Genomic DNA, 25,840 nt, shown 5'->3' on the forward strand with positions numbered 1-25,840 from the left:
GTCTCCTAATATTAATTATTTTGAATGCTGCTTCGACAGCCCTCAAAGCAATAATATAAAAGTTTTAAAATTTGTATTACAAAAATGAACTTGAAGTTAAGATCCTCAGTTTCATAAACGTTTATTAATCATATTTTTTCAGTGTACGTCATGCACTGTCTAGGTTGAAGCCTGTGTAGTCAGACAGTAGATTTTTGTCTACTCATGGTACGTAGGGCTACTAGCGAATACCACCATTTAAATATTTAATATGATCATGTACTGTTTTTTTTGTATTAGTATCATGTATCGTTATGTTATTTGTTTTAAACAATACAATTGACAAACGTATTAAATTTTTAGAAAAAAAATTAATTTTACCTGCCATAGCAAAACGTTAAGGTGGAGGAAAAATTTGCTAAAATTTTTTGAATACAAAATTCATACAGATTTTTCAAAATATCATATAGATTTTTCATGTTATAACCTAGAAAATTCAATACAGTAGAAATATTTTTAAAAGTAAATATAAGTGAGAAGACATACACTTGCAGACTTATTTTGACAAATACTTTTGACAGAGACAAACAAAGGTTTAACAGTGAATTTGCAGATATAATTTTGTTTTCTGCGTTTATTTTTCCAGTTACCACCGAATTGGTTGAATTGGTTGAATTACTTACCAAAAAATATGATAGAATAATCATGTTTTTTTGTTTTCTATAAAATGTAAATTAATTTCATTAAAAAAAAAAAAAAAAATAAGAAAAAAGTGAAGACGTAAGGTGTTGCAAGACTCCAAAATCACTATATCAAGACAAACGAATTCGACCTTATTAAATGACGTGATTATGATACAATCGGATGGGGTAGGAAAGGGGTGTAAAAAACTGCAAGGGGGTTCTGAGGGGGGATTGTCTTTAACTCCTCAAAATTTTCTTTTGTTAAGAAAATGGTTATTAAGCAAAGCGAATATTTTCTTATTAACGGGTGGAGGGTGAGAAAAAAAATTTGCCTTTTTCCACTGCCTCTCGTTCCCACCACCCAACCTCGCAGCTCCCTTAGCTCCCCATTAAAAAGCGTAGTTATTTTGTAGTTTTTTCGTTAATTTTAACAAAATTACATTACACTATTCCAACCGTCACCCAATTTTACTCCCTTACGCCACCTCTCGCTTCTCCATAACTTCTCCTTAGCTTTGTTTTTACAATTTTGCAGCTATTGTCTTAACTTTTTATAATAAACCACCTAATAACGTTAATAAATACGTACTTACTATACTTTCTCGATCGGAATCTGAAAACGTCTAAAAAATATCATTCGGCCATAAATTGCTATATGCATAAAATAAAAGGTAGTGGTGATGTATTCCCAGGGCGAAGAGTTATATTTTATCTGACAGATCCTTATAACGGAGGAGAATGTTCAAATTCATTCTTGAGCTGAACGAATATTTTTAGTAAATCCAAAAATATTGGATTAATCTCCTAGAAACTAAAAGTTAATAGTAAGAAAAGCTTTGATCTTGCACGGCTTAATGATAGTACCTGTCAGTGCTAAAATTACATTAGCATTTAAATTTATAAATATATAAACAAGCCCAACTTATACATTGTGTTACTAAGCTTTAAATAAGCTCTGAACATACAAGACACGATGATAACAGACGCAGCCCTTTTTTTCACTGTTTACGTTAAACTAACTATAGTATAACTATTATATAACTATATTATAACTGTTGTTAAGTTTAAGATAATTATAGTCCCCCTTTTCGATAAATTGTCTACTATACTTTTAAATTGGGTCAAAAGTAGTACTTTTATGTAAGTAAAAGTTAATTTCTCACAAAGTTAAAATTAATCGGAGATACGCACGTGTACCCAGCTAGCTTAATATGCCGATCGGCAGAAATCGCGTTGTCGCTCGTTTCAAAAATTGCAATAAAATCGGCAATAGGCTGATCTTTTAGTAAAAAATGAGCGACAATTCATCGCGTGAATCCCGTGGAGCTATCTGCCTCCTAGTCGGAGATACGCATGCGTGGCAAGCTAGCTTGATATGCCGATCGGCAGAAATCGTATTTTTGCTCATTTCAAGGTCGGCAATAATATCGGCAATGAGCTGATCTTTCAGCGACAAATTATCGCACAAATCCCGTAGAGCTATTTGCATCCTAGTCAAAGATACGCACGTGAGGCCTGCTAGCTTGATATGCTGATCGTCAGAAATCGCCTTCTCGCTCGTTTCATGATCGGCAACAAAACTGGCAATAGGCTGATCTTTTAGCTACTAATTATCGCGCAAATTCTGTGGAGCTATCTGCCTCCTAGTTGAAGATACACACGTGTGGCCAGCTAGCTTGATATCAAGCTAAATTTAACATTGTTATTTAAAAAGGGGAAATGATCAACAAAATTAGTTTCGACGAATTAGCAACAAATTAGCGACAAATTATAGACCTCATTCCTAGTGCGTTATGAGATTCTGGCCAGCTAGCTCGATGTACCTGTAAAAATCGAATCGAGTCAATGAAGCATAAGTAAATGTTTGTCCCTTTAACGTATTTTGTTAAAGGAATAGTAGTTTTCGTTGGATAAGTGCCATCGTCTCCGGGGCTATTTTGCGGCCCAAGGGACCTGCGAAGCAGGGCCCGAGGGACGTAAGATAGTCACGGAGCGATGGCACTTATGTGGCGAATGCTATTTTTCCTACCGAGGGCACACCAGTTTCTCAATTTCTTATTGGTACTGAATTATTTTATATGCTTTGTAGGTCCAAGGCAAGATCATGCATTTTTTTACAAACCAAGTAGCCGAATCTTTGTCACTTTCCTTGTCTTGTCTATGAAACATGTATCGTGATTAAGCGTTGTCAAAATTGCACATTACATAAAATCCCTAGTATATTTTTTGAGTTTTATAATGTTGTATGGCTCTCTTCTCGTCATGTATGGGATAAAATATTCATTTAAAGTCTGCATAAACAATAAATGTTGCTGGGTTTTTATTCTTGTGATTTCCAAATTTTAAAATATTATTGTCAGAATTCGGTAAAGTCACTTTACACTTGTTCAATTTGAGGGCTTCCACCGTATGGATTTTAAATTTATTATCAGTCGTAAAGTAATGAAAGCAGTGATCACAAATTTATATGTTCTGCTAATGTTAAGTTAAACAGCTGCAAATAAGCTGCGATAAGTCTTTAATCCACACATAGTAATATTTTTTATTGTTACCATCACTGTCACTCTTACCATCTTGACTTTCTTTTTTTCCTTCTTCCTCGTATTCTTCATTTTCTGCGTATTCTCCATTTTCTACGGCATCATCAGTATATTTTTCAACGCCCACTTGGTTTTTAATTTTTTTATTTTATATCATAACTTAGATCTGTGTAGTAATTTTCTATAAGCAGTAGATTTACATGTTTATTTTTTCTTTCTGCCGTTAATTAGAGGGGTAGAATTTTAAAATTTTTTCTTTCTTCTATAAAAAGTATACATTAATTGAAATATTATTTTGTTTCTCAAATTTAGGTATCTGTTTAGGTTGGACAGGGTAGGTAATGCCACTGAAGTTGTAGTTATTTTCATATTTTGTGTAACTAGAGATGCGATTTGATATATTACGCGTAGGATGTAAGGCAGATAAAATGGCCCATTTAAAGCACTGTTGATCTGTATTTTGTACATTCATGCAAGCTTTTTTTTTACGATAGTAGGGTGAAGTTCAATGTAAGAACTTTTATTTATTACACAATACTTGTGAATATTCACTATTGAATTCAAAATGGAGCGCAGGCTCCATCCAGAGTCTCTCTGCTGAAACTCTTGAACGTTGATGCCAATAAGATTCTGTACCTTTATTTCAAACCATTCATGCTAGTTTATTGTGTGGAAAATGCACGATTTAGAATTAAAATATTTTACTTCAATAGTCTTCTTGTCGTTCTTATTTATAGCAAACTCAGCCGAAAGTGTAGTTTTGACTTTCAGAGTATGCTGTTGATTCAGAATTTTTTGCACTTTTGAAACAATTTTTTTCTGCAGATTTCAAAAATATCATTACATCCAAGTGTTTACTATTAAGCAATTACGGCGGTCCGTAATCTTCTTCAGCAGATGTAGCAATTCCTAATCCTTGCACTTTTAATTTTTTACAAAATGTTGATAGAAAAGTTGATATTAAACTTCTAACATTCAATAACTTTTTTTCGGTGTGCGATGATAACTCGATATATTTCTTGTTGTCTGAAATACTTTTAGTCACTGTTTTACAATTATCCATCAGATCTTGATTACTAGTAATGTTATTATTATTTAACAAAAGTTGATGTTCTAGTCGTACTATATCACAAAAAATGACAAAACGTTCTATAGAATTAGTATTTGCAAAGTTTACGCATAGTTGGTGAGCGATAATTTACTCGACTGATGGCATGCTTCACTTTAACCTTTATTTACAGCACTTTATCTATAGGATTCTTTAAGAGGGAGACAACTAGCGTTTACGTAGTAAAACTACCATGGAATGTATACACATAAATCGTGCATTTATATTGGTGTGAAAAAGACTCTCCATTGATAGTGTTAACTGTACATATTTCCCTAAAGTGCACTCCAGCAAGCCTATGTTAGATATTTTTTTCGAATCCGCCCAAATCTTCCTGAATCATATGCGTACCACGTTTCGTCTTGTTTAAGTAAAGCGTTGCGAATTATATATCAAGATGTATGCTCACAAAATATTTTTACATTTCCCATTAAAATGTTTATAGAACCAAGTATAAAGGGATAAAAAGTAAGGTAATGCTTTTTTAGGAAAGCTTCTTGGGAAACGAGCGAGTTTTGTCTGACATATACAGTAATATCACGAATTTATGTTATGTTCTTAGGGTCCACTCCACTAACACGCGTTATCATCCTCTTAACCACGTTTGAATCACATGCACATCTAATTTTTCTGCCTTTCATCACTTGGTAAAAAAGTCCTGTAAAATGATAATAAATATTTTCTACGTAAAATTAATAAGTCCTAAGAGATGTTTTGGAAGTATTCTAAATTTTTCAAAATTTTTATTAGGAAATCTTTATCACAACTTTCGTTTCCATGCTACCCCTTTTCTCATCGACTTGACACTGCTGCTTCAAGATGTATATAAGCGAACTACTTATGATGAAAAATTCATTCATCGACATATCTTGAAGATTTCGAAGTCGTATTCTAGCAGCATGGAGAATCAAAGATATTTTAACGGGACATCTGTGCTGTTACTCTCATTATTATACGGGTTATTACAGCATTTAATTTACTTGCAACCAGGATTTTACTTACGAAGTATTTAAGATGTCATTCCGCCTAAAGCCTCTGGTAAGTTTCTATTTTATATTTGTGTGTGATGCCAAAATATTGGAGTTTTTAAGTAAACATTTTTTTTATTGTTACAGAGCCTAAACCTGTAGCAGGATGTAGTTATTAGGATGTACCAGATGTCGTTCCACCCACTATTTATGGTAAGTTTTTATAACTGCAAGATGGCAAAATAATACGTTTTTTAATTATTATTATTTTTTTTTTTATGTTTCAGAGCCGCTTGATTTAACACTGCGAAATGCAGTAGCTACGATGGCCAATAACGTTAAGAGGTTCCTACCTCCCTCACCATCTCCAAGCAACAGCGCTTATTTTGGTATATGCCACCATTACCAGCTCAATCGGATGAAAATGCTGTTTGTAGATTACGATCATCAACACCGTCACCAGCATCCCCAACTCCCTCCACCACGGAGAGATTTGAGGTTCAGCCGCCAGTAATCTCTCTGCAAGAGTTCAGAAGTATACCATTGGTGGATTTGACTGAGTCACCTCCATCGTCACCAGAGATTGTTAACAAGGTTAGTTATGGTGTAAAAAAAACTCGTAAAATATGTAGGAAATATCTAAACCAGGTTAGGTGTAAATTGTATTATAAAAATACGTGATAAATAATACACATAAAATTTGTGAAATAAATTTGTAAATATATTTAGTTACACATGTTTAAAGTATAGTTATAATGAACAAATGTTACAAAGTAATACCTTATGTTCTCATTTAAAGTACCTTCATAAAACCTTTCCTTATTACTTACTTACAAAAACTAAAACATCATTAAAAAATAGTTAATTTTCTAATTTAAGTAAAAGAATTAAAAGTTTAAGTCTTCAATGGATCAATATGATTAACCATTATACATCAATAAGATAGTTAACCAACTGAGCAATTGAGGACTTGCATATTACAAAACACGAGTGAGATCTACATTCCGCAACAATGGCATGTACATATGCTAACTTCGTGTATGCAAACGCTCGCACATGTACGCGTGTGCTTACATAAAAGTAACGTATATAAGCATGTACGTTATTCCATACGAGTGAGCAGGTGTAAATGCAAACGTGTGCATGAAAGATTGAACATTTATACATACACGCATATATACGTACACATATATAGAGCGCTTGAACCCTTGTCTAACAGCGGATGAAGAAAGAGAGAACACTCGACGGAATGACACACACACACACACACACACACACACACACACACAGATATATATATACACATAACTCATGGGCCCTATCTTACAGCACGAGGCTCCACCACTGACGCAGTATTACATTATCCCTACCATCATGCTAGGAGTGTTAGAGAGGGAGAGAAAGAGAGATAACGCATAGACCCTTGTTTAATATCACAAGATCTCTGGAAGCAAGATATACATATAACGCTTGGTCCCGTTTAATAGCTCGTCTTATAGTACCCCCTTCCCCCTGGCGCAGTATCGCACTATTGCCACTACTACCCTTCGCCACTACCATGCTGGGAGTAAGAGAAGGATAACGCATGGACCCTTGTCCAATAGCACAAAGAGAAAGGGAGAGCACTCTGAAAGCAATATATATATATATATATAACGGACCCCGTCTAATAGCTCGTCTTATAGTACCCCCTGGCGCAATATCGCACTATCTCCACCACTACTCTAAGGGGCAGCTGGGGAAGGGCGCAAAATCAGCATAGTTTATCTACTACAAATTCTACAAGCAATTTTGTAAAGACGTAAATCTGACAGCAGACGATGCTAGATTCTCTCTCATACACTTAGCATAGGACCTGCTCGTGACTTTGTTTATGTTTGTACAGATATCTTTTCTAAATGCCTGATAATGTGCATATTTTTTTTTTTACAAGAGTCTTCCTGAGGAGTTAAGCTATCCATTTGAACTTTTTCCTCATTATAAATACATCTCTTGCTTCGAAATTTGTGCAACAAAGGCTGTATAATCGCTCTTACTAATAAGAGCAATGTTAGATAATGCGATTTTGGAAATTTTTTCTTGAATATTCGGCTGGTCAATATACTGAAAAAATTTATGCGTACTTCCAGCATATTAAAGTACAACATAAATTTTTTTTCAGCGAGCGAATACATCTCCTCAAAAACGACCGAACCTCCTTAATCGATTACTAAAAAAGATTCATGTTTGCCTAAGCAATTGCTGTATCAATGAAATATCGTTGCGCAGTTAACTAGTCTACTCAAATAAATTTTAAACTGAAATATATCTTTGTATTATCTAAAATCTCCACCTATTGTGATGTTTACTTGTTTTGTATTGCATACAAAAGTATGTAGTTTAAATATGTGTCTACTCTTAATTATAAGGCAACGCATTTATCGATTTTTATAGCCATGTCAATGGCAAGTACTTAAACTTTAATCATACGTCGTACCAAATACTGTATAAACAAATAGCTTAACTATTTGGTTATTGTGTTGGATTTAATTTTACTTGAAGTTCATAAGTCTTGTAATAGTAATCAAATTTAACAACAAAAAATTTTAATTATTTTTGTTCAATATAATTTTTAATGTTATCTCGGCATACCTGCAAAATAACTTGCAAAGCTTTCTATAGTGTTTCCCGTAAGTTTCTGCAAAATCTTAAAAAATCCATACGACCAAAACCTGATGTTTTGATAAAACGGTTTACTGATAATTCGTGGTATATGCTACGTATTATATTAAATTAGACAATTAATGTTTAAAATAATAGATTTTGCGATGGTTTTTTTTTGTGTTATCAGCTGTACCCGAGTAGTGCAAATTTCAATTAAAAAATGCTACTGCGAAAAATTGTTTTCGTAGTAGCATAGCACAGCTTGAGTTATTTTCCAACTTTTTATACCGTGTGCGTATGTATAACTTCGCAAATCTAAAGCAAGTATTTGTGTTATTCTTATTATTCTTGTTTTTTTTTTTTTTTTTTTTTTTTCTCGTCGTCTAAAGACTTGATTAAAAATTAAGCTTTTTAGAAGTTAATACAGTTTATTTAAAGTTTAGCACCAGGTATTTATTCTCTTTAAACCTATACGTATACACATATTTTGTTTTTCATTAGATTTGTACCTGTAATGCTAGGAAAAATCTGATTAAAATACTAGACTCATGATGGTCTGATTCATTGCCTGAGTTGCTTCTTTATGTTTTAAACTTTAACATAGAATACCCAATGCTATAATTGTATCACACCAATCGTCTAATCTCACTTTATTGTGAAACCTTAGAGTTAAATGGATTAAGAGATCATTAAACGGAAACATATTACTCTAAAGAAGAATTTAAATGTTTTGTTACAAATTTCTGTTTTATATACATTGTTTATAGATTTTATTGTGGAATTAAGAATTATGTGCATTAATTTTGAATTCTCTTTTAGACCATTGCTGATATTATAAGAACCTGCCTAGGACCTCAAGCAATGTTGAAAATGCTAATGGACCCCATGGGTGGAATAGTAATGACCAATGATGGTAACGCTATATTAAGAGAAATAACTGTTCAGCATCCTGCTGGAAAATCCATCATAGAAATAGCAAGAACTCAAGATGAAGAAGTTGGTGATGGCACGACATCTGTCATTGTCTTAGCAGGCGAATTGCTTGCTAACGCTGAGCCGTATTTAGAACAAGGACTTCATCCCACAGTTATAATCAAAGCTTATAAACGAGCGCTTGATGATATTATTAATGTGTTGAATGATGATGATAAATATCACTTAAGTATACCATTAGACTGTACGAATAAAGTAAAATTAGCTGAAGTTCTTAAGTCTTGTGTGGGTACAAAATTCATCGGACGTTGGTCTGAACTGACTTGCAAAATAGCTCTAGAAGCAGTAACAACTATCTCATCCAAGCCTAATGGCTTCCACGAAATTGATATCAAACGCTACATCAAGGTAAAAACTTAATTTTTTTCAAATTCAAAACACTACTATTTGTTAACCTACATGAATCTTCACTTCTGTTGAGTAATTTATCTTATTCATGAATGTTTTTTGGAAGTAAACTTTTTTTTAAATTTTATTCTTTTAGTTATTTATGACAGTATAATGTAGAATAATACTTATTTAACGAGCTCATTACGAGCAAGATCTTAATTTACTGTTAACAATAATTCAATTTAATCAATAACAACTTAAAAGTAAATTAAAACTTATGAAAAAGAGGATTTTAAGTAAATTAAAAGTAATGAAAAAGAGGATTTTAAATTCGGTACAAGTGGATCAGTCAAAAGAGGGGCCTTAACCATTTGTAAGTAAATTCTAAGTAAAATTAGCTTACAATTCTAAGTGTTCTGGTATAATAATTAAAGTTCTTAAATAGTTTAACTAGCTAACGATATTCGTAGTGCACTTAATTACAGTAAAAAAGTAGTTTTTGCCCACAGTTTTATTTTATTTTATTTTTTTTCGGTAGAAGTTGCAGGCATTTTTGAGTTACACTTGTTGATGATTAGAGGCCTTGCGCGTGTCATTGTGTATTTAAGATTTTTTTTAAATGTGACTGCTTTTTAAAAAGACATTTTTTTAACGAGCTTGCTGCCTGAATAGTCCTTAAATTATTTAGTTGAGGCTTAATTTATTTAGTAAGGTAATTCAGGAGTATCATTAAAAAGGGAAAGAGACGCCCCTTCCCGCACAACTTGGCCCCCTTAACCGCCGCTTACCCTCTTGCACCATTTAATTATTAAACAATTATCAATTTGTAGGTTCTTATGTTATTACTGTTTTAGCAATATTTTTACAAATGTTCGTCTTTATATGGAAGACAAATAGTTGACGTCCTACAAAAGTCTATGTTAATTATACGATTAACATTTATTTATTTATTTTTTTCTATATTTTACAATCACTTCTAAGAGCAGTGTCCAATAGGCTCTGCATTGCTGGGTTACTCTGCATGTATATGCTATAGTCGTTGGCATATTAAAAAATCGCCTCAGATTCAATATGATCAGTCATTTATACAGCAATAGGTACTTTATTTCACACAGCTTCTGAACCACTGGACCACGATTTAAAGCACGCACATGAAACATTGGTTTTTCAAAGATGTGAGCCAAGTATGTAAAGATCGAGTCTCGAACTCGGAAGCCACATTGCTGGTGCATGAATGCTTGTTCCACAATATAGATACTAAGTTTACAATAAAGCGTTATTGTGCAGTTTACCGTATCTTATCCTTATTATAAAAATTGGTATGATCTATACAAATGATTAAAAGAACAACTACTAACGGCCAAAAATATTTTGTCTAGATGTTTTGGAACTTCTTCCTAGGAAATAAATCATCAAAAACATTATTTTTTATAACCAAATGCATTTTTAAAACTGCTCAATATACAACATTATTCGTTTATTCTAATGTTACTTCGAATTCACTTACTTAAAATAATATTTAAAGAAGTATTTACTTACCAAATTCATTTTAGCTACTCAAGTCACAGCAGTAGTTTCCGTATTTTAATTATTTACCGTTCCTGACAGAAATAGAAAATGTTTGCTATCAAAAAAGTAGGTAAACTATGTTGGTACGGGCATAACTCCTCCCCCCCCCCTCACGCCTGTGCTCGGTCCCGCGTGACTATGAACACAGGCTGTGCCGTTAACGCCCTGCTCAGTATCCCTACCTAAATCTCGACCATCAGAGTGATCGCACGTTTAAAGTATGTTTTTACACTAAATTTCTTTAGATTTGAATGAGCGTGAATTTCATAATGTATATTTTTTTAAATTCATTTCTTATTCCAATCATATTGAAATAAGTGCGCATTTCAAAATGTATTTTAAAATTATTATTTTATTGGGATATTAAAAGAAACTAATTTTAAAATACAAATTTTCTTGTCCTCAATCAGATTTCAACTTCGTAGTATGATAGAATTAGCAGAAAAGCATAGTTAATTTTGGAAAATTACTATTAGCGCGAAAAAAATCATGGTGGTAAATCTATAACTCACGTTCATTTGAATATTAAGACTTAAAAATTAAATACAAGGTAGATCTTGTGCCTCTTAACATCAACACTAAATTTCAAGAGGATCAGTTGTAAACAAACTTTTTTCAAACCGCTGCAAGAAGCAAAAAATGTTCCCTGGTTGGTTTTTCAACATATTGCCATTTTTTAAACGGCATTGTACTCGTCGAGAGTTATTTTACAACCTACCAAAACGTCGTTTTGTTCAACATTCCGGAAGTATGCGAAGAATCGGTGTAAAAAATCGGCTATTTTCTGTGGATGCGGCTGAGTGGCGAGCCGTCGCGACGCGTCGCCGTAGGCCATACCCTCTCTCCGCATCATAGCTCCGGAGTTTGCGAGCAGCTCGCCGCGCCGCTGCATCCACGGAAAATAGCCGGTTTTTGACATCGATTTTTTGCGTACTTTCGCAATGTTAAACGGAATGACGTTTTGGTAGGTTATAGAATAACTCTCAAAAAGTACAATACCGTTTAAAAAATGGCAATATGTTGAATAACTAGCCACGTCCAACTTTTTTGTAGAGGGACCATTGTTTGCTTCTTGCAGCGATTTGCAAAAAGTTTACAACTGATCTTCTTGAAATTTAGTGTTGATGTTAAGAGGCATAAGATCTACCTTGTATTTAATTTTTAAGTCTTAATATTCAAATGAACGTGAGTTGTAAATTTTTAGAAAAACAGTCCAAAAGAGCTCTTTTTGGCAAATTGCGAAAAAACGGCTGAGCTAATTTTATTTCCCTGGAGCTTATTTTCTTCGTCTTATAATTGCGCATCTTTTTCAATGGTACAACTTTTTTGTCCGACTCTCCAGTATTTTTCTAAATGCAAAAAACCTTTTTTGACCACATTTGCCATTTTTTTTTTTGGCCGTTAGCTGACACAATTTGGAGTCTAAAACTATTTAGATTTGTTCAGAAACCGAATAACTACCACCATTATTTTTTTCGTGATAAAAGCAATTTAATTTTTCAAAAAGCTAATTCTATCCTACTATTGGTCTCCAGAGTAATAGACAGGTACGCTACCGACTGTGCTATCGGAGAGTCAGGAGATATCTGTACTAATACAGATACGTTGGGAAGATAGTAGCATAGTACCACACTGATTTATTGACATAAAGAGCAAATGGCTTGAAGAAAACGTAAAGTTTATAATCGTTATCTGACGTTGTCGTATAGACAACTTAGAGATGACTTAAAGATAATTAAAATGTAGCTTCAAGATAACTAAATAATGATTTAACGGTAATTTAATGGTAACTATGTTTATACCTGTAAGGTGATCTAATGACATTTTTCACGTTTATTTAGCAGCATGCTTAATAAAAGCCCTAACCAAACGCTCTTATCTGTGAGGTACAATTATTGAAGCTTACCTCTTTAAAACAAGTGTAGCCAAATGGTTTAGTTTGCCTGTTGACTGCTAGATGGTGCTTGTAAATTAAATAATCACGTCATAAATGTTAACACAGCCATGTACATGCAAGGAATTTAATTCCGTACTAGACTCAGTAAAGGTCGATTCATCTCCTAGTCTCGATAAAATAGACTGTAACATCATGAGGCTTTTGCCAGAACAGTTTCTTGAAAATAATAACATGCTCTCGCTAAACCGATTTGAATTTAGCAAAGGTAGGTCCTGCATATATAGCTTAACGCTTCTCACTAACAAAATTAACGATTCCTTCTTCAAGGGAGATAGCCTAGCTGCCCTATTTTTGGACATTAAAGGCGCATTTAATATAGTGGTCCCAGGCCTTTTTCTCCAGGACCTCGCCAACCTGCATCTACCGAAATCCTATATCCAATTCTTCAAAAACTTAACGTGCGTACAATCGTTATCTCATCCCAGCGAACTCACCACACAACCATGACTCTTTTAGGGCAGCACTGAGCCTCCCCCAAGGGTCAGTCTTCAACCTGCTGCTCTTTTCCATGTACATTGGCTTCTTGGATGGTCTGCTCGACCGGAATTTCAGGATTCTAAAAATTGCTGACGACCTGGTCATTTACGCGTAAGGTAAAAATATCACTGAGCTTGTTATTGAGTTTGACAGTTGGGGGAGAGGAAGGGAGCCTCCATGACTCGCTTGGTGTGAAGAATCTGACGCTGGAGCCAGATAAATGCTCATGGATGATCTTTAATAAGAATAACATTAAAACGAACGGCCTCGTTCTTTAGCTTAACAACGTGAAGATTAAGCCTGCCAGGTTCTTGGGTTTGTACCTCGACAGTAAACTGAGTTGAAAAACCCACGTGAACCACCTAAAAAATAGCTGCATCCTTCCCATGAACGTTCTAAGATGCCTCAAGGGTACCTTTTGGGGGGCCGACCTAAGTGTATGTCACATGTGTATCATCACTATGTAACTTAATATTAGTTTTATACTATCTATCTGATGTAAACTACGTAGAAATTTTGTAATATTCTCCATGATGTCTCATGGCTTGTAATTTATTTTCAAAGCTAATAAACATATTTTACTACTACTATGTCATAAATGTTGAATAGAATGATTCAACACTGAAAGCAATAGAATTACATCTATTCCATGGACTCAGGCAAATCTAGGAGAAACTTTTCGTATAGTCTAACGTTATGATGTGCACAGATGGCTCTGTACGCCCTATCATGATGGGGTCCAACAGTGGCCAGTTTTATGTTATCAGTCGGAGCATAACCCAAATCTGTAATATCGTGAACTTAGAATTTAAATTTCTCCAACCATTGTATTCTCAGTGATCCAAACACATGCACTTTCCTTGCATTGTGTAGGTGTTCTCAAAGAATTGTTCCTATAGTATTGTACGGGACGTTTTCTGACTCCCATGATTAGGCGTGAAAATGGTGTTCCAACCATTAGTTTTCTTTTCTTTATTAGTCTGAAAGTCATTGCCATAGAAATTGCTCTTTTGAGAGAGATATTCGCTGTGTGCAAGTGTATTGGCTCCATCTGATGGTGAAATGGTGCGTAACTTCAGGACTTAAGAGGATCTAATACATTATAAATAGCAAATATCACAAGTTTACAGATTTATCACGACAGCAAACGTGAAAGCAACAATAATTTCAACAATTTTGAACGTCCTAGTTGTCTGTCATGTACAATGTTAAAGCAAAAAGTTACACTGACATCTGAATTATTAAGACAAAAACGCCTCTAAAGCCAGTAATATAACCTCAAATTGTAGTATCAAAGCAGAACAGACTTATCTTAACCATAAAGTTACGCGGGTGTGACGTAAGTGACAGTAAGTGACATCTCCACTAGATTTATTTTATTAATTACCATTCGTATGATTAAAGATTACATTTAACATCTTTTCAATAAAAAAGCTGTGAACCATGAGTTAATCATGATAGTAATTATATTTACCTTCGGAAATTTATTGATTAAGCAAATTGTTTACTTTTGGCTTGTTCATATTTAATGTTCCCCTTTTGGATCCAACGTGTTCCTTTATACAGGCCAGTGCAAACTAATTGTTCCCAGACTAGGCCATTCTGCTACTGTATAAATAATTCCATACTTACGCAAATAATAAATAAATACACATAATTTTTATTAGAAATAATTGGGAGTAACCGTGCTTACGTAATGAAAAAAAAAATCTTTTAAATATTCATTTAACTGCATTAAAATATAAATATCTGTCTTATTTTTTGTATCCGTTACCCTATTAAGTATTTCACCCTACTAGTAGTGCTCCGTTATTTTTATAGATCTCATAATCATTTCTGATGGAACCAAGTAATCTTCATTTCATATTTTTATATCCAAAAGACAGTTTATTATCTAATGCTTATTTTTATCAGTGAATATTGTAGGTTAGAAAAAAGCAAATATCAAATAATATTTGTATTTTTTTATTCATCAACATGTGAACAACGAGAACGAAAAAAAAAACAACAATACACGGTAAAAAGTATCTTTACGACCTACCTACACATAGGTACATGCATATTTTTAACAGTACGTTCGCGTGTATTACTTTCTTTATTTCTTTACCTCTTTTCGGATACCTTTTCATAGTTGCGCAAGTGCGTGAGCTTCGTTGGTTCTTTACTAAAGGCAGGTTAACATGGAGTTTAAATAAACACAATTTGAAAACCCTGGAAAAATTTTAAATTATAGTTAAACTTTTATATTTTAAAGTAATACTGTTCACCAAGAACAAAGTTTTAAGAAATTATAAAAAAACAAGTCTGATTTTAATAAACATGTATCGTTTTCTACAAGTGCAAAAAATTAAAAAAAGCAATAAAAAAACCCTACTTGTATGAATACAATAGAGAAAGCGAGTGCGACAGCAAATGATTAATGGCTCTCTCTATCCCACTTACTCTTGCAAGTACTGCGAAAATGCCTTTTTAATTTTTTTTCTTAACGTTTCGTGCTTGTTGAAACAAAAGTGAAAGATCACATTAATAAAAAAGTTTTCGCCCTACGCGCTAGTATTTTTATTTTTTCTGTATCCCAAACCGTCAAAAAATACAAGCAAAACGAACTTCAAAACACGATTTTAACATCATTCGACTTTTTTGAAATAATTATTACTATTTTACTGGCAATCAGCGAGCTAAATTACATATAATATAAAAGACGCCTAATTATCGATCACTTTCTGATTCAAAAGTTTCTTAATTGGTATCCATAGGTAATAAGGACAGAGATCAGATAGGCGTGCTGCGTAGCACAATCGATGAGGTCCCCGTCTACCAATCCAAAGGTTAGGGGTTCGATTCTTGGAGTCAGTAAAGTTTAAAAATTTGTTTCAACATATATGTATATGCCATATATAATATATGTTATACATGTTATTTAAGGTAGTAGTTGACCCACGGAAACAAATGCGCAGTAGACGTAACACGGACAGAAAAATCCTTAGCAGGTGTACGTACTTACACATGCACAAGTGCTGTATGTGAGTAGGTCGAAAAATATCTCGCAACGTCGCTTCTTGATGCAAAAGAAATGTAAATATTAAGTGGAATGTTGATAATTATAAGAGAAACGAAATGAATCAGTTACGAGAGTCAAATGGTAGGTTTACCAAAACATCTAAACTAGTGAAAAAAATGACGAGCTTCCGTTATTCAAGATAACATCAAAAAGCTTTTCTTGGTAAGGCTATTTTTTCTTGTTGAAATGTTCTAGAAGGGTCTTTTTTTAGTTAAATAAAACTGCCAGAGGATATAAAATCAAAAATTTTAGAAATATATTGATGTTTGTCTATTTGTATATCGGTTTTCCTCATGTCCACTTGAGTCACATTAACATCGTTTGATTTTACTTTACTTTTAATACTACGTGCTGTATGTTGATAGTTATTTTTGGTTGTGTATGGATATTCCTTAATAATACTTGATAACAGATGTTTTTCTTTTTGTACGTTTTTGATTAGATTATGAGGTAAGAGTTTAGTATTCGAAAGTATAGTTTTGCATTTGACTGCTAGTAATTCTTTCATTTTTGTAGTATTTTCAATATTAAAGTTAAAATTGAAACTTTTGTCTAATAAATTCACTTCTTTATTTAAAAATGTAATTTTTGACAAACTAATAAATCTATTGTAGAATCCATGATGCAAAAAAATGTTTATATCACGAGTATCGATATTTGTAGAGGCTAAGTTACCAATTCTTAAAAGAGATTCATAAAGAAGGAGGTGAAGTAGAAGTTAATAGAATACTGTCTAAAAAAGTCATTAGTGGAAAATTTAAAAAAAAATGAAAAATCGTTGGAAAAAATTGTTGAGGAGTTAAAATAAAGTTATGATAGTTTGAAAAACATTTCTTGCTCGAACTTATTTCTGACTTTTAAATCACAAAAAATATTCCATTAGAAAAAAAGGTTAATTTTTTCATTGAAATTAATGAATAATGATATGTTATACTCTTACATTCAAATTTACCGCGTAAAGCAGAACTGCGTCAATGCCGATCGCCTGAAACGGGCGGCGTCTGATACGATCGCCTAGCTGTCAGCATTCAGTGAAAATTTTAATCTTTCTATCAAGATTATTCAACAACCATATGGGTGATCATATTCATTTAAGGATACGTGCTGTACTTTATTATTTTACGTCATGTGTTAGTTTTTTTGTAAAGATTCGTCGTTTTTTGACTGAGTAATTAGTGTTTACGTTGCTCTTTGAGTGACTTTTCCTGTACCACACGTACTAAAACTCTAAACTTTGGGAAGCAATATTTTCGTTTGGGCACCGCTGGACCTTCTAAAATTTTAACAGAAGATAAAAAATAGTTCAAAGCATACACGTTTAAAATTTTAAGACATTTCGTCGTCTCACCATTTCATGAACTACTACCTTATTGATATACGCATATACATTAACGCATATAAAGTGGTTATATATATGTACTTCTATGTAGCTATACATACGGTTAGTCTTAGATAATTCAAAAAAGCTGCATGTACACGACAATATCGTTATAGTTACTAGGTATATATGTATTAGTTTTACTTCCACATATATACATTGAGAGAGAGAAGGAGTACTCAGTGAGTGGTGTGGTTAACAGCAATGAAGGAGCGAGTCAGAGTTTCCGTTGCATATTTCCCCTCACGTGGCTGTTCACTGCCCGCCATAAAATGTTTCACATCAATAACTGGTGTGTTCTCTCAGAATTGAAGCCTGAAATATCATTTGAGCCAAAGTCAAAATTCTTCTGATGGCTAAGCTCCATCCAAACACTTGAAGAAAAAGACTTAATATTTGCTCCTGAATAGAAATTATAAGTAGGCGATCAGTAGGGCCTACTTAGGCTGCTTGTCTAGCGTACTGAGGTCCTTCATTGGCAGTGTCAGGGGACGTTTGGTAGGCCGTAAGAAGGCTCTCTATGGACGTAACATAACCACCTTTTAATTTGTAAACATAGATATGTACTTATGAGAATACACATTGTATTATAATTGAACAAAAGTCATGCTTTATTTTGAACAAATTATATTTAATTTGTTTATAAAAATTTTTTATCACAGCATTGTTAACGCGTAGTTGCAAATATATAACACTAAGATAAATCAGTTTTTATATAAATGAAAATGCTAATGTAACCTTAAAAATATCACTCACAATTGATATCAAGTTAACAATATGAACGTATGATTCATGAGTCAACTGCAAAGAACTTTTAAATACCCAGTAATAAATACAAATTAACTGCTCACACCTTAGTTCACTTTTTTTTATAGAAAAAAATACTGACTCGATTAAATAACAGATGAACTTGACTTGATAGCGGCCATCTGAATGACAGTGTACAAACTATTGCATGTAAAAATTTTATAATCTAAGTGCGGTTTTTAAATGGTTTTTATGGCAATTTTTTTAAGCCATCACAATCGCATGTAAAACCAGTGCTTTGAGAAACTTTGTACAGTTGATACAAATTTATTTTCGATTGATTTAGTCAGTCTCATATTTACAAGGAGATTTATGAATTATTCAAAAAGAACTGAATGGAAAATACTTACAACTTGTGCACCTATGTATAGTTTTAGGGTACTATTTACATTTAAACTGTAGCTGATATAACTGTACATAAAATTCGTAAGGTAAGATGAAAGTAGGTTATGTAGGCTGCCTAATAAGTACCTCATGCACGCCTCCTGATGTGCTTACGTGTATCCTCAGTAGGCCGCCTAAGTATGGCCTCACGAACTATAGAGGCAACTGACTTTCATTTCTGCTCAGGATCTGTATTTTTCTGACGTCCAACGATACATCTTCCTACGTGAATTGTAAGTTCCGTGCAGAATTGAACTATTCTGCCAGTCTAGTTTCACCTTTCAAACTTTTTTATAAAAAACAGAAATAGATTTATTTAATTTTCACCGTGTAGAATATATTTCAAACTTTGAGCAGATTAGTAGAAATAATCACGATTTGCGTTACAATCATGCAATTGTTGAACCTACTTGTGTAGTATAATTTGAACGTCGGATTGAACACAAGCCAAGTCACCAATTAACATGGTAATGCAGTTGCTGAACAACGACAGCTGCAGATACGTTGGCTTGTTGAAGTTATACTTCTGTAGGTGCGTTATGAGTGGGGGTAAATCAATGATTTCAGATTTTGACCTTGAGAAAAAGTGTGACAAAAGTGGAATTTGCTTGATTCTCTCCCTTCACTTCGCCCCCCATGACGTACTTCTGGTTTCCTCTACACCACACGATGCCACATTACATCACCATGCCACGTCACATCACCGTGCCACACATTTTAAATTTTATGACTTTTACTTTTTTTTCTTTTAACCAAAGAGATTCGAACCCCCGACCTCTTTCTTTCTGGCTACAGCCCTTACCTACTCTGCTATGAGCAGACCCAATAGTAGATAATTAATTACTTCATGTTATCTTACAGTTTGTAACTTTTTTTTCATAGAAATTTTTATTTAATGTACATTAACTCATTTGGTTTAGTTATAAATTGAATAAATTAATAATTTACCTAATAAAATAATTTTATTTCAAAATTTTTTAAAAAACTTGTCAATTAGTATATTTTAGCAGAGAAACTTCCAATTCATGTATAAATATGTATTCCTACGTATTTAATTTGTTACTTTTACAATAAATAAATAATTTTTTATACTATTCTTTCATACTTTTTCAAAACTTTCAAAAATTACAAAAAAAAAATTTTTGCTCTGTACAAATACAATTTTACTGTATTTTATTCTTTTAAAATTTCATTCGTGATTGAAGTGATTTTTTGACTTAAGGATGTTCTTCACATAGTTTTTGAGGGACAGTTAAGAGAAATGACAGGAACGCTAATGTGTACAGTAAAGCTAGCAATTTTTTTTCTTACGTAGTAGTACTCACATACATGCTTTCACGCACACCTTATCCCCTCTTTCTGAATTTATTTAAAATTTAACTTGTGGGTCTATTTGAAATTTGATAGGTTTTTCTAAAATCACACCTAATCAACGTACACAGAGAGATCTCTGGTACTACGGTAGTATGTGTAGCCGCGTGCAACAGTAGTATAGTGCGTCGTATACGACTGTAGCGCCCGCGCGCCACAACGAAAGTATATGGCTTCTGCTACCGTAGTATACAGGCCTCCGTGCAACTGTAGTGCGTGAACTATACTACCGTTGCTTCTGCCTTATACTACAGTTGCAACGCTGATATACTGAATTGGTATATTACCCCGCTTACCAACTTTGCTCGGGAGCCACACCAAATCGGTATTGACTCCAAGCAAATGTGTGTGCGCGCGCGCACACACACACACACACACACACACACACACACACACACAAGTGTGTATATATATGTATATGTACGTCGTTTGATGTGGTGGCGGCGGCGGCGGCGGCGCTGCACTATAGATATATATCTATAACCTCGTGTTTGCCGCTCGTTGGGATGTATATATATATATATATACACATATATATACATATATGCAATAAACAATATCATATTTTCTCGAGCTTCATACAGTATAGCATACTACTATACACGGGATGGGATCTAATAAACGCATATATATGCGCTGCTGAAAATAATGTATACAATAGGTGATTTTATCCGAAATGAAATAGTAATTAACTACTCATACATCGTTTTCAACAGCTCTACGCGTTCTAAAATAGCCCTCAATAGTATATTGCAAAAATAAGGTTCATGCTGATAGCCTCTGTTTCGCAAAAAAGGACTCGTATTGTATTAGGCAAATGAATAAAAGATAATCATAATGAAAAACATGTATTGTAACAATAAATCATTTGAAAATTATTTTTATTTACAAATAGCAACGTATATATTTTAACTATTTATTTTTGTCAATTACAATGAAATTAATCTCGTACAAATAGCAGTACGTATTTTGCAATTATTTGTAAAAAAAATATATGTATACATATACATTCCAACGAGCGGCAAACACGAGGTTATAGATATATTTGTATAGTGCAGCGCCGCCGCCGCTGCCGCCGCATCGAACGACGTACATATACATATATATACACTTATGTGTGTGTGTGTGTGTGTGTGTGCACATTTGCTGAGCGGGGTAATATACCAGTTGAGTATATCAGCGTTGCAACTGTAGTATAAGGCAGAAGCAACGGTAGTATAGTTCACGCACTACAGTTGCACGGAGGCCTGTATACTACGGTAGCAGAAGCCATATACTTTTTTTGTGGCGCGCGGGCGCTACAGTCGTATACGACGCACTATACTACTGTTGCACGTGGCTATACATACTACCGTCGTACCAGAGATCTCTCCGTGTAGGTATACTCATTCCCATGATAGTTGCACCACCTTCGTACACAAATTGGTTCATAGAAGGTATTTTTATACTCAATATTGACCGCCTTGTAATTTTTTAAAAGTATAACTTCATACTTGTGTACTCAAGCATCCACTGTCCACTGGTTTTTTATTATTTAGTCAGTATGATTTAGCGTTAGAAGCTTGAATTATCAGATTACATTGGGAATACCGGTTTTTTGAGTTAATGGAAAGTTCGAAATTTACGGGGGTTCAGGCCACCCACACAATCTTCCTACGTCAACCAAATTATCTTTTTTACCTCTACATAACAAAGTTATTTTGCCGCTGTCGCGTACATAAATCGGTAATTTGGTGCAGTGGATCTCATCTACGCAGTCTTCTTACGTCCTTGCACTTGTTTGTATACTCCTAAGGTTAGCCGAAATCAACCAAATAGTCTTTTATATCTACTGAATTAATTCGCCACTGCCGCTGCCGCTGCTGCCATGTACAAGAATCGATAATTTGCGAGGGTGGTGGTGGAGTGGTGGGGTGTACATAGGTGTAATAAAGGGAATATATGAGTGCGTCCCCTGAAAGTGGACCACCTTAAGTGCGTGGAACTTTTTTCGCCCGAGCAAGCCGTGTTTAACTCACTCGTAGTAGCTGGAAATAAGCTAAAAAAGTAATTGAAAAATACAAATCGATGGATTTTAATGTACTGTTTCCAATAGTGCTAATTCAATTTTCTCATAACCTCCTTTTCTGAAAAAAATGAGTCAGAAGCTCAGAACATCTCTTTAAAATTCACTAGGGTTTCAAAGAATAAAATTTGCAGGTATCGAGACAGCAATTAAAGTAATAAAACATGAGCACTAGAAATTTTGAAAGCAATAAAGAAAAAAACTTGTAAGTTATAAGTAAATTAAGACGTTGGCATGAGCAAGTGGCACACTAGCGGAGTGGCGAAATATATTAGACTCATTAGTAACAGTGTGTGTTGCCGCGTGGCGACACGGTACGAGCACCCTAATCACTGTGCGACTTGCTTATTACCAACGTATTAATTTGCTTGCAACTCCAAATTTTTCACTCTCCTACTCTAAAATTTTGTGTAGCAATGCTGTAGCATTGCTCTTCAATTCCTGCAAAAGAATAAAAAAGCATTATCGAAAACAACGTATCAAAATCTATCAATTTAATCTGGGCCTCTAAAATAACAAAGTAAACACGGTTCTTCTTGTAGTTTTGCAATTGTTGAATTTTAAAAATTAATATTTATCTGTAACGGCATTTACATAACTTATAAATCTGCATATGTTAAGTAAGTTCATAAGTTGAAATGTATATTTTCAAAAACTATGAGAGGACTGGCGTTTGTAATTTTATTTTGAAGGCTCTGTCAAAATTTCAGATAATTCAGTGCATTACTTTTTGAAAAAAGTTACATTTCAGATTGTCCACACTGACACATTTTTTCAGGAAATGTAACTTTTCTCTTTCAATTTCCAACGGATTGCATTGAATTTGGGCTCGATTGTTCCTCTAAGTACCAGCTTGGGGGCTCTTTTCCTTATTTTGGATTTAAATATCTAAATGATTAGTTACTAACCATAATTTCTCACAATAAAGAAGTTGTCAAAGTAGAAACTCCGGTCGATGTACTAAATGCTCTTAAGGGATTTAACTCGCTAAGAAAATAAACGTCAGTATATTGACAACAGTTTGAACAGAGATTAATTAGTGTATAAAAAACCTTAGATTTAAATTTCAAGTCCCTTTATGGCTTTTAAAGTGAAATATTGACAATTTTATTATTAAATTTTAAACATGCAGTACTGTTACTTTTAAAAGTACTATTCTGATACATAACCTGCAATATCTGGATAATTGACGTCAAGACTTGATTAGAAATTTTTTTGAAAACAGCTTAAACTTGGTGATTACGTAGCTATAGTCTCATTTTCACTCATGGCTTATGGAATAAGCAATAAATTAGTGAATAAAACAATTCTCCTTCGACAGCTACTGTTTGTACGTCGCGTTATATCCGTATATGTAGTCATGCAGGTTACAATACTGCTGATCTTATGCGTCAAAAATGTTAGGAACGAGTGAACTGTCTTAAGAATAAATTTGCGAATCAAAACAGAGGTTGTGTAAATTTAATAAATGTCCTTTATAAAAATTTGTAAAGCAATTTTTTATCTGGTTTCTTACCTTGGTAATCATCCAAGCGTTTGTAGAAAATTCAATAAAATTTGGAAAAGATTTTTAATTAATTTATGGATTCTTTACTGTTCCCTAAAAAAAATCCAAAATTTTCTTTCTACTTTACTTTATCGTCCTATATGGGATTCTAATTAGCCCTGATATCAAGTAAGGATGTGTGTATAAAAACAAATAAAAATAATGAAACATTGTGGTTACTCTCTCTCTCTGGCTATGAAGAATGTGTGATGGTTAGACACGTCCACAGTAGCGTCATCCGATCATGTGACAGTACCATGATCTATCATTGCTGATAGACCAAAAGTAGATGCTTTGATTAAAATCACACTACGAGATAAAACTCCCCTGTTTTGAAATAAATTTGTTATATTAAATTAAAATACACAATTTAAAATCAAATCAGTATACACTCTAACTCATATCACTAAACATTACTTGCTTGTACTGTATATATTAATTATAGTGAAAGTATGCGTGAAAGAAAACATCGTACAAGTGAAAATAAAATAAAAATGAATTGAAGCTTTGATTCCAACAAAAGTGGAGATTTATTTAAATACAGTACTGTTGAAATAAACATAACAAAGCTATACTTCTTCGACTTAAAACGAACGGACTGGTTCTGCTTACTGTAACAGTTACATATTCATTTTAAGAGAATTTTTGACGTTGCTTGCTCTTAGCTCAAAGACGGTTGTCATTATACAAACAAAACTTTGTACTCTTGAAATTAAGGATTACCCTTTTTGACGATGTAACATATAATTCAGTTACTTTATTTAAAAACTCCCCTTTACCTGAGAATCAATAAACGAAACACCTTGGTGTGTTCACATGTAATGTTGAACGTTTTCAGATGAAAATTTTATACTTATTCTTGACACTTCTTAGAATAAATATCTTCTTATTACAGACATATTTGTTCGGAAGTCATACAGTTTATTTGGTCAAATAATAAGCTGTAAAAAGTAAAGAAAATATAACTATGCAGAAAAGTATCTTGCGTTTGTTATGCCATAAAATAATTATTGACCCTCAAGAGCCATTAATTTGCAGTTTCTCCCGTATAATTTGTGATAAAAGCTTTTGTAAAGCTGCTGAGATTTCAAACTCTCAAAAAATATACAAATAAACAATTTTTTTTCCTTATATCACAACTTAATTGCCAGCGCAACGAAATTCTAAAGCCTTATTTCTACAATTCTTTATTTGGAAAGTGTAACTCCTCCATATCTTCTACTTGTTTTATACTAACATTATATTATTTAGGGTTCACTTTCACAATAAAACACCACTTGATTTTCTTAAGCGAAACTTTTTATTTATATATTAGTCAATATTTCGTCTCATCTGGGAGACCTTTTTAAGACTGTAAACACATTGACACGTATATTAGCTTATTATTCATAAAATACAATTAAAAAATGTAAAGATATAATGACGTGCAGTACCTTTCTCTTTTTTACGCCAAAATCTCACGCACTATAGACCAACAATTATATTTTATATAGAAACCGTGTCATCAATACACGGGAGAACTCTTTACAATAATACGCTGAAGGTAAACTTCTCACACTAACGGACATACGAGCAATGACATTACAAGATCCAAGGTCTACATATACATGTGTACATTGAGAGGTTGAATTTAATTATTTAACTATTAATGGAACTGTGTATAAGAATGTTTGCATAGGTATAGTTTTAAGGAATATATAAGTACAAATTAATATATTTGTATTATTTTAAGACAGTAATGGCTTGTTGAAAATGTAAATAAAAATAAAATATTTCATGTTTATAGAAAAACAGAACAGACTGATAAAGTCATCAACTTAACTGATGTTAACATACCACACAAAGTTACTTATATATCATCTTTAGGCCAAAATTTTAACTAAAGTAATATTTACATCAACAAGAAACTTTTGTTTCAAGTTATTAAAGGCATTTGAATGTAGTATAATTTTTGATGGCTTTGATAACAATTATAGTAATG

General features: G+C 33.3%; 1 protein-coding gene across 1 annotated transcript in view; it reads left to right on the top strand.

Moving 5' to 3' along the window:
* Positions 1 to 25,840, top strand: part of CCT3 (chaperonin containing TCP1 subunit 3) — a 135,717-nt gene that overhangs the window by 35,237 nt on the left and 74,640 nt on the right. The window contains exon 3 of the mRNA XM_023392549.2: positions 8,741 to 9,262. Coding sequence (XP_023248317.1) covers positions 8,741 to 9,262 — 522 coding nt within the window. The remainder of the gene's footprint in view (positions 1 to 8,740; positions 9,263 to 25,840) is intronic.

The sequence above is a fragment of the Copidosoma floridanum genome, unplaced genomic scaffold, assembly GCF_036245765.1.
Source record: "Copidosoma floridanum isolate Cflo_tuat_1 unplaced genomic scaffold, Cflo_Japanese_pri ptg000030l, whole genome shotgun sequence".
NCBI classification, from domain to species: domain Eukaryota; kingdom Metazoa; phylum Arthropoda; class Insecta; order Hymenoptera; family Encyrtidae; genus Copidosoma; species Copidosoma floridanum.